General features: G+C 26.6%; 1 protein-coding gene across 4 annotated transcripts in view; it reads left to right on the top strand.

Moving 5' to 3' along the window:
* Positions 1-1268: 1268 nt before the first annotated feature.
* LOC135963236 (protein anoxia up-regulated-like) overlaps positions 1269-11343 on the top strand; it is a 33380-nt gene continuing 23305 nt past the window's right edge. Inside the window, exons 1-2 of one of the 4 annotated variants that reach the window (XM_065515008.1) lie at positions 1269-1559; positions 7960-8677. In XM_065515008.1, coding sequence (XP_065371080.1) covers positions 1485-1559; positions 7960-8376 — 492 coding nt within the window. In that variant the 5' untranslated portion in view covers positions 1269-1484 and the 3' untranslated portion in view covers positions 8377-8677. Of the gene's footprint in view, positions 1560-7959; positions 8678-9077; positions 10058-10255; positions 10283-11343 lie in introns of those variants that run through there. The other 3 variants (XM_065515006.1, XM_065515007.1, XM_065515009.1) reach the window with 3 other exon arrangements.

Raw genomic sequence — 11343 nt, 5'->3', positions numbered from 1 at the left:
CAAAGCTTGCCCCCCCCCCCCCCCTTTGACAAATTTGTACGTTTTTTTCATATAATGCGTCTGTCGGTTGAGAACTCCGAATTATAATTTTTTTTTAATTATAATTGAATTTTTCGGTTACAATCAGTAATATTTGGCATTGAGGTATAAGTTGCAGAATTAAATTTGGTTATCGTAGACGAATTGGTAGCACACATTTAAGTAAATGCTAAAATTGGGTTTGTTAACAGATTTTGCAGTTGTTAATACATTAATTCGATTGAAATTTTCTTTTATCTGATTTTAACATAGAAAATGGTATGAATACACAGTTTTTTAATAATATCAATAAAATATTGATTCATATTATTAAATATTTATAATTGGAACTGGAACTGATTTTCAATCGAACTCTTTTTCTGTGTGCATGAGTAAATAATTATGTTTGCTAGTAAAATATGTATTAGTAATGAAAACAATAATTAATAATGCAATTATTGTTGTACATTAAGACGTCAATAACCTACATAATTATATTTTCACACACACACATTTTAAGATGTTATACAAATTTCAAGATCATTGAAAGTGATTTACGTTAGAAGAAATTAAATTAAAAAAACAACACAAACTATCTGACATTCATATTAAATTAGAACAAAATAAAACTAATTTTAGTATTTTTTTGTTTTTCATTATTTTTACCTTCAGTTAAATGTTAAAACTCAAAAACACTTAAAATCACAATAAAAACAAACAAAAAAAATAAATAAATCCTACGCAAAAAGTACGAAAAATTGGAATGATGTACAGTAAGAAATATTTTCTTGTTTTTATAAACAAGAAATTAATCTATTCCATTTCAGAGAAATTTTCACAAAATTCTAAGGAGAGCGGAACAATTTAGACATATGCAAATGTACGTACATACATACATATATATGTATGTCTGTAGATAGATGTATGAGAATGTTTGTAATATTTTCAGAACATATACATTTCAAAATCTGCAGGTTCTCAAAAATAAAAATAAAGGAAAATATTAACAAATTCTTCTCAATTTGTAATGAAATTTCACAAATTTCATTTCAAACAAAAAAGAGATTTCAGGTATGACGTCATGACACTAACACTAACAACAATTGGTTAAGTATTGAAAATTCTTTTTGAATTTTCAATACTTACGTTGGTTGTATGTAATACGAATGTATGTATGTTTAGATGTATAAGTTATTCCAAAAATAATTTGGCACTGAGAGAGCAACAAAATAAATGTACATTATTTTCAAATATTTTTTCGAAAATCAAAAACAGCTTCCACCAGCAACGAACAATTCAGAAGATCTCGAACGGGCGCTAAGTGCACACACGAAACGAGTTATACAAAATAAAAATAAAAAAATCCTCAAGTGGACCTAGTGTTAAATTATTAAAAGAAAATAAATTATCTAAATTAAACAAAATCTTATTCAATTTGAAATAATTTTAAACTAAATCGAACGAAAATGGTTTACGAAAGTGGATTTACTACCCGCAGAACCTACTCTTCCAGGCCAGTTGTTACCTCGTACGCAGTTTCGGTAAGCGTTTTTACTACTATTACTTGATGCGTTTACATCGTAAATTCTTCCTTTTTGCAAGAATACTTAGCTAGGATTTGTGAATTCCTTACCCAAAAAAAAAGAAAAATTAAAATTTAACGAATCAGTTTTAAAAATTTGAATAGAGTGTAGTGTGGTTTTAATCCTAATCAAGTCCAAACACAATAAACTAAAAAAAAGAAATATATTGAAAATAGAAAATTGTGTTTAAAATTAAATATACATCATACATAAACATATGAAATTCAATTCCAATCGATTACAAATGCCATAAAAGAATTGAAAAAATGTAAATTATTTCTCAAATGGATTTAATGAAAAAAAATGCTACCTTTCAACTTAAAGAAACCCAAAATTAGAAAAATGAAACCAAAATCTTATTTTTATTATTGGTGAATAATCATGAATAATTGAAAAAATGAACCGTGTGCAAAATATATAAATCTGTTAAGTTTAAAATTTGCTTAAAGGTGTTTATGCCAAACAAAAAAAAAAAAAAAGACAGACAGACAGACATATTATTGGATGAACTCGTGAATATGTGAATTATTATGTATGTGAATATTTTAAACACAATTTTCATCAAACAAAAATATACACATAAATATATATATATACATATATAGTTTTAAATGTATATACATATATATCTTTCCTAAATGTTGGCATTTCAAATTGTGTTAGCAGAAGAAAGAAAATATTTTTAATTTTTCAATGCCTTTCTTTTATGAGTTTATTTTATATTTTATATTTTGTTTCTATTCTATTTTAATTGCTTTTGTGTCCCACTTGCTGTAAACACAATTTTATTTTCATAATTTTTTAGTTTTCTATTTTTGAAAAATTGTAAGCTTTTCTAGAATTGAAATTTGTTTTAGTGATAATGAAAAGTAAGAACCTGGTCGGAATTGAAACACGTTTGAAACTGCATTATTTTATTTATCATCAAACTATTTTTGATTTTTGTTCGTATTTTAAATTTGATGATATTTTATTTTATCTTTTTTTTAAATATAATCAAATATCTAAATATATTTATCGCATTATCAGAAGTCCATTTATACGTAATAAGTCATGTTAAGTGTCTATTTTTTGTAAAACTTTTCCTTTTTTTTAAATGTTACAATAAGTGCTTTGAAAGAAAAATATATGTATATGAAAATGTTTAATAATCTATATCTATTGATTTAAAAATTAGGTAATTTTAAGCCCAGCAAACATTCAGTTTTAATAGCAAATGGGAGTTTATTCTTAATTTGAGAAATATTTTTATGTATGAGATAAATTAATTTTTATTTATTATAATTATAATTTTTCAAACAAACTTTGTGTTTGATGGTATATGTTTATTGCAATTAAAATTAATTGAAATATTTATCGATATTTTTGAATAATTATGTATTGAGCTAAGATAAGATTTATATGTACTTCGTAAAATCTGTGATACTTTACTAATCAGAGTTGCATTCTTTGTTGTTTTTCTGACTAAAACCTATACATCTGACTAGTGCGGGAACAAAACTATAAATTAAATTTACTATGTACACATAATTGGCCAATTCACAGGGTCATGTCATATTGTCATAATATCCTAAAATAATACTACTCTGTATGCTATTTTTATTGTGTTGTCGTAACCAAAACCAGCAGAGACCTGCGCCGAATGACTAAGAGTCGGTTAAGCTGAGCTGCCGAGTCGAGATATATTAGGACATTATAACAATATGACTGATAAGAGACATTGTTGATTGACCAAATGTAATTATGTTTATTGTTTATTTCTCTATACGAAACATTAAAACATTTTTAATAAATATAAAGATAAGAAACTGAAATATAATAATTGTATTACTGACAAATTTCCATTGTATCTTAATCAGCTGATTTGATGTTTATATTCGTATCATAGAATCTGAATAAAAGATAATTCTACTATAATTCTTTAGAATCGGAAATAATAAAAATACACCGTATAGATCGAAATAAAAATGTTATAGTAATAAATACTGGGTAAATCTTACAACAATTTAGAGTCATTTAACTATATAGAATTTAATTAGTGGAATTTGCTAAGTGCCAATTATTTGAGAGACCCAAAGCAAATTTTGGGAATTGATTCAACCAAATTAAATTAGTCTTTAGAGAAAAATTTTAGACCTGATCCTGAGCTTTAATTTTAGCTTAAAATATCATCATTGAGTACTTCATCATCTTATTTCCAAAAATATATATATCAAGAATTTATTTTTTCCGAATTGTAAATTTACGGATCCTAACGCCGTCATTTGCAAACTTTCGTAAATTATAGGGATATTTATTTAATATTTTCTTAAATTTTGTCCCCAATACCTTAATATAAGCAGCTATCATTAACTTAAATCGATTGTTAATTGCTGAAGTTGTGATGAATTTTTTGAGTAATTTTTTGAAGATTGATTGGTTTTATTTAATTAATATTCCTTTAATACAAAAACATGTAAATCTCAAACAAGTATCAATTTTATTACAAAATTAAAAACAAACTCCTAATTTGTTTTTTTAATGTTAGCTACGCCTACTTTTCAAAACTTTGAAATTGGACGTATATGTATATTGAAATTGTAAAAATGTTTTTTAAAGTTTTGGTAAAAAAAGTATATATCGAGGGACTATATTCAAAACCCTCTATTTAAAAAACACAACTTTTCAGGAGAGCCAAAAAACTGTTCAAAAATGTAAAATTCATGTTCAGCATGCAAAAATTAGTACGAAAACATGAATTGCAAGAAAAAAATATTTGAAAATTAATTATTTGAAAAGATAGAGGGTTTTGCATTCAGAAAAAATTAATTGTATAAGATAGAGAAATAACAAAAATTCAAATAAAACAGCAAAAAAAAAATAAGTTTGTTATGAAATTCACACCATAGACGAGGGCTGTTTTACTGAACATTTTACCATCAAAAAACCATTTTCGTGAAAATCAAAGATAGAGGTTTTTGAATATAGCCCCTCGATATTAAAAACATTTGACATTCAATTTTAATTTTGATTTGTGGATAATAAGTCAGGCTTTCAAAAAATCAAATCAAATGATAATTATTACAAACTATATTGCTAAAGTTGACATATTTAGAAACAAATTTTAAAATTGTAAAATAATATTATAAATTACATAGAAATATCCACGTTGGTGAAATAGAATAATTTGGGGTGATGCAGTACTCAACCAAGCCTACAACCTATACAAATTTACTTAAAGATTTTGAGAAAAAATTGTTTCGCAACAAAATATGTTATAAAGTTTTTATATTCTTGTGCATGTGTTAATCACAAGGACTTTATGTGTCACATTTTTATACATATTTCTGAGTGGTTGTTTTGACATTTTAAGGTGCGTCTTAGCATCTGTTGTCAAATGTTAATTCTTAATTTCAATTGTGATGTTAAAAGGTTGTTTCTATCGAAGTGTAATTTCTACGAAGCTTATTTCAGTTTGTTTTTTTTTTAAATATTTGTAGTAAAAATTTTCTTTGAAAATGTTATTTAAGCTAGTTAAGAGTGTTTATGAAATTAGTCCCTTAATTGAAATAGTTTTCAAAATTTTGTTTTTAAATTACATATTTATATAGATAAATAAATAGATAATAGTTGAATGAAGACAAAAACAATAAATAGTTTAATGTTTTTATATCTGATTTTTACAATAATTTAAATAATTAAGGCCCTAATTTTGTAAATCACATCACAAAGTGATATTTATATGGAAAGCAAAAACAAAATTTCAAAAATTTTAAAAATTTGTTTTTGTTTTATATACAAATTCTTAACAGAACAAACGCACCAAAAATTCAAGCATTGGTTTGCCTTTCATAATTTGAAAATTTTGTATATAAAACCAAAACAAATTTTTAAAATTTTTGAAATTTTGTTTTTGTTTTCCATATAAATATCACTTTGGTGACGTGATTTACAAAATTAGGGCCTAAATTTCGTATACTTAAAAAATAATGTAGTAAACTAATTAATATAAATGTTACTGCTGAGTATCTGTAATGTATGTATTTTATTTTGTTTATATCTACTTTGTTTTTTTATTTTTGTAAATTAGCTAATAAGAAAATTGTGTACATAAATAAAATTTTGGTTTCATTTAAATAAAGGTTGCGCGTATTTAGAGCACATTTCAAGGTTAATTAATAATTGCACATGCATTTTGATACAGACATACATACTTACTTGTGTTAATTTTTCTTATACATTTTTGAAAATTAATATTGAGTTATTTTTCATATATTTCATAGATATTTTTCTTACGTAATATCTTTTTTTGTTTGCAAATAAATAAATGAAATAATAAAAATATAAACATTAAAATCATTTACATTTATGCATAGAGAAATATACATAGAGCGGAATATACATAGAGTGGGCGAAGTTTAATCAGAGACTTCGCCCAGAGTACACGAGATTACGAACATATGTACATGTCAAATGACCCAAAATATATGTATACATATGCAAATTTGAGTCAGTCATTGATCAGATTTTAGTGACAATTACTGTCTTTAAGGGATACATTGACTACTTGTAAAACTGCTGGGTTGTATCTATGTATGAATGTGTACAAATATTATACATTTGTTTCCATTTCATTGTACATCTGCCGGGAAAATAAATGAAAAATTAAAATATTAAAATTTTCACCATTCTTGCCAAGTATTGTTGTATATATTTTCATAAGTACATGTGATTATACATACATACATACATAAATATATACACAATATAATTTAAAATAAATACAGATGAACAAATGTAAATAATTGGTCTCTCCCATTCTGTCTGTCAGTCTCTCTGTTTCACTGCTTTCTTATCATGCTTTGTGTATTAGATGATGACACATTAATGAATTTTACATGATTCAAGTTTTTCGTTTTTCCTTGAACAACTAATTAAATAATATTTAAGTATTTAGTTTGTACATAAATATTTTTAAATTAGCTTTGAAGTTATTTTCGAAATATTTTAAATGTAATATGTAAATAACGCTTCCATAATATCTTTAATATTGTACACAATATAAAAAAATGTATAAATACACACTTATACATATAATAATACATACATATATAGATATTTACTTTAATATTAATTTTGAATATTTGTTTGTAATTTGAAAAATGACAAGATTTTTCCGGGTAAAAATTTGCATCTATTGTTTTGTAATGTAAGATGCGCGCGCATCTTTTTGAAATCTCTATAAATATTTTATGGAGAATCGCAAAATCAAGCAAATGAGTAGGATTTGCCATTAAAATATCATAGATTTTGTTTTTACTTTTTTTTGACAAGGTCTTTCTTTTAATTTCAAAATCTCTATACAGACAACTTTTAAAATAAACACAAAATTCATGATTTTATTTATATATACATACATATGTATATTGTATATATAAATATTTTTTTAAAAATTCACACCTTAAAAAATTATATACCTATAGTTTAAAAACGTATTTTTTTTTTTGTAAATTTGGGACTGTGTTTGTATGGTTTCCACTCAAATAATAAAATTTTCAGCATTTTGTTATTAAATCAATATTTTTAATATTTTGCAATATTGAGTTATAAGAAGAAGCTAGACAATAAAAATAAAAAACATAGGGAATCATGTGTTTTTGATTCAGTTTTCAGTTTGTTCTGAAGTATACTAAAGAGAAGGGTATTCAGCACAGCCAATTATATCACTCGAAATAGTAATTGTTAGATTTTTAATGGTTGTAGGAATTTTTAGTTTGGAGTTATTTCATTTTCAATATTATGGTAGTACTTTTTTATAAATGAAAAATGAATAAATACAAATATGTTAATATTACATGCATTAAATTCATATAAAATAACTATAATATCGTAACTACTAAATTTGCATGTTTTCATTTACTCTCTCACCACTATCCACAATTTGAATATTATTAATTTCCAATACTTACCACCACACTGCGCGCAAAGTTAGGAAATTTAATATCTACTTACATTGTACAGATTCATTCATTTATTTTAAATAAATATTTACATACTTAATTGATCATAATCAATAAATAACACATTTATTTTATAATTACATATTTGGTTTTTAATAAATACTTATTCTAATTTTGGAAAACTCTGTAAGCACCGGCACAGTTTTTGCTGTAAATATATGAATGCTGTCCTTGCCCATACCGTTTGTCCTTCAGATATGCGAATGTATGTACATATTTATAAATGTAGCTTGATGGGAAAATGCTTCTTCACCTTTTAAAACAAGAACAAATATTGAAAAGATAAAAACTCAAAACCTATTATTAAGATATAGTTGTTTTTTTTTTGTTTCTAAATTTCCCCTGTGGGCACTTTACAGAGACCAACAAAAACACCAATAGACTGGGAAAAGTGTCCGTTTGTGGCACGACCATCTTTGATTACGGAACCAATAACAGCTTTTGGCCGACGTCGTCCTGAACGTGAAGAGCGCAAGAGTTCTATTTTAGATCCAATTAATAGAGCCGCCATTAAGCCGAGCTATCATGTGCTCAACGAACCGATCAAGCCATACGTGCCAGCCCGTGATAGAAATCGCGAACGTATTTTGTCAATGGTGCGCCAACACATTGACACTGTCGAGGCTGGCGGCAATACAGCTGGTCGCACATCACGCGACAGTTTAGATGCAGTCTTGCCACGCATGCATCGTGCCGCTTCGGAATCATTGCCGGTTAGACGTGAAACTTTCCGGAATCCAAAATCAGGTGCCATGGTCACCAGATACGTCTATTAATAATAAAAAATATCAATTACGATACGATACAATTATTTTCACAATTCACATATGTTACGATAACTATAAATTTTTTTGGGTTTGTTTCAAAAATATGTACTCACCTACACCCACACACACTCTCCCATTTCTAATTAGAAATTTGTTTGTTTGTTTGTATGTTTGAAATCCTTATTTCTCAACTTATTTATGTATGTATGAATATATAGATATGCACTTAAAATTTATTCGATAATCTGTATTTGTACATCATTATTATTATTATTTTTATAACTTTTAATATATGTACAATGTATGGCTATATTTTGTTGTTTTTATTTATTTTTTTTTTTAGTTAATGATAATTTTTGCTTTGCTGTTCCACCACATTAAATTTATCTTTCTAAATCTTGGCTTGAGTGAAATCGAATGAAAAAGATGAAACGTTTTTAATGTAAATTCAAACATGTTTCAATTTCCTTTCATTAAAATGCATACGAGTGTTTATTTAGTCTCCTTCTTAGTTAGAGTTTGAGTTGAGCGCCAAGGCGAAGAAATAGCAAGTGGCGCATTTTGTTTTTATTTTAATTTAGATAGTTGTGATACTTGGATAAATAACCTTAGATTAGTTTAGCTATTTAATAAAACGTTGAATTTGTTTATAAGATTAAGTAAAATTAAAGGTAAAATTTTTGTAAATGTATTTTACTGAAAATTCGCAGACTCCTCGCTTGGACTTGTGCAGCTCTGCTCCTGGCACTCATCGTACCCGTGGCTCCAATGACTACTCTTACTCGTACAAATCCAGCGTAGAAAAGAACAATTACGATTCCAGCAATCCCTACACTAGACCCGAACGCTCTTCATACGAGTCGTCTTATGAATCAACATCTCGCAGTGGTCCCGGTGGTTACAACTACAGCACCGAACGTACTAGCACCACAGGTGGTGGTCCCGGTGGCTACAGCTACTCCTCCACCACCACTGGAAATTTGCCCGGTGGTTCCCGTTACCGTCACTTCTCCTACCGTGTCTAAGTACGATGTAACCCAAACTAAACTTGGATATGATATGAATGAAGTTGTCTGTCAGGCCATAAAAAATGGGCCACAGCATTATTAGTACTTACTAATCATCCATTTTTACTTACTAACATATACATACTTATATTCTTATAAATTTCTAATAAATACAAATTGTATAAGTATTTCTAAACAAAAAATATTATTGAACTTTTTAAATGTAACAATCTTAGTTTTAGTAATGAACACGTATTTTTTTGATACTAATACTCAATATATTACATATTCGTACATTTTTAACAAATAATTTTTGTATACAAAAAATATATATCTATTCATTCTGTACGCTAAATAAATGGTGGCGATTTTAAGAATCGATTTGAATTACACAATTAAAATTAAAAATGTAATAATCTTTGTAAAATATTTTGTGGCATTTTCAGTTGAATGCATTAGACATTTAACTATTTAATTAAAAACAAATACAACTAAGAATGTTAGTCGTACTTTGATTTAATTAATTTTGTTAAAGGTTCAGTTCACTGAGAATTCCAGAAATATTTTCCTTTCCAAAAATATTGAAACAGTTGTAGAAACAAATAACATGTGATACGTTAATGTACAACAAAATCAGTCAATAAAGTTGAATTCTTTTAATTAACCATAAAAAAACAGTAAAAGTGTACATTTTATTTAATGATATGGACTTGGCGAAAATGAATTTAGGTAATGCGATATATTTTGAATTGTTTCCATCCTTCCAATCAACGTTTTTCTATTCCGATCTCCAGACAAATGCAGTAGTGTTTAATATTCAGTTTATACTTGTGATTTAGTTATTTATTATTATTATTTTTTTTTCTATTTTTGGCTTTCAGTACCCAACTGTAACCAAGGTTGCTCGCGTAAGTACCCACAATATTTACGAATATTTTATTAATTTTATTCCATTTAATCATTCATATCCATTTTTTGACATCATCACTCATCCATTTTGTTTGTTTTGCACATTTAAATATTTAAACTAGAGTATCCAAAACCGAACACCGGTCAACCAGGTTTTTCATTATTGATAACTTTTTTAAGGCGGTTAACCGATTTTATCGAAATATATCATCTAATGTTGATAATATATGTGATGATTAACTACAGAGAACCTTAAAAGTGAGTAAACACCAAAATTATTTGAATTTTTTTTAAGAAAATTAAAATCCTAAAATCTATCCATCGATTAAAATTTAAAAGTTTCGGTTTGTTGGAGATTGAGCTGAATAATAGATTCGGTTCTGAAAAAAAATGATTTATGTCGGACTATAATGATTTGCATGATCTTAATAAATCAAAAAAATCACTGGTGTTTACTCACTTTTGAGGCTCTCTGTATACTAGCCTACATAAAATTTAAACTATTAAATTTTTTATGTAACTTTGAATCCAAATTAAAGGTTATTATGCCAAAAGTTTATTTAAAATGTTATATTGAAATTTCCTATTTAATGAAACATGCATTATTTATACATGAAATTGTTTTTCTTTCTATAACAAAAATGTATATAAAACTAAATTTTAGTGAGATTTAGAATGACAAAAACCGAAAATACAGTTTTTCGGTTAAACCGGAAACAGGGTTTTTGAATTTGCCAGATTTTTGGATACTCTAATTAGAACTGTTATTGTTGAAATCCATTTGTCATATTAACGATCTTCTCTAATAAAAACGTACTGCACCATCAATGTGTTGTTAGTTACGAGGGCGGGTCATTAAAAAAGCAACTTTTTTAATTTCCCGGCTCTTAACCATTGGTAGGCAAATAGAGGCATTTAAATTGTGTGCACGAATGTGTAAAAATTAAACAATCCGGAACAACGTTAAGCATCTGTCAGGAAAGAAATGTTACTCCAACGAAGAAATCATCTCACTTAGAGCGGTTTCCATTCAACACGGATTGATATTTACACACAAAAT

The sequence above is a fragment of the Calliphora vicina genome, chromosome 1 (assembly GCF_958450345.1).
Source record: "Calliphora vicina chromosome 1, idCalVici1.1, whole genome shotgun sequence".
In the NCBI taxonomy this organism is placed as follows: Eukaryota; Metazoa; Arthropoda; class Insecta; order Diptera; family Calliphoridae; genus Calliphora; species Calliphora vicina.
The sequence above is the reverse complement of the archived record's forward strand: the minus strand, read 5'-3'. Positions and strand labels throughout refer to the sequence as shown.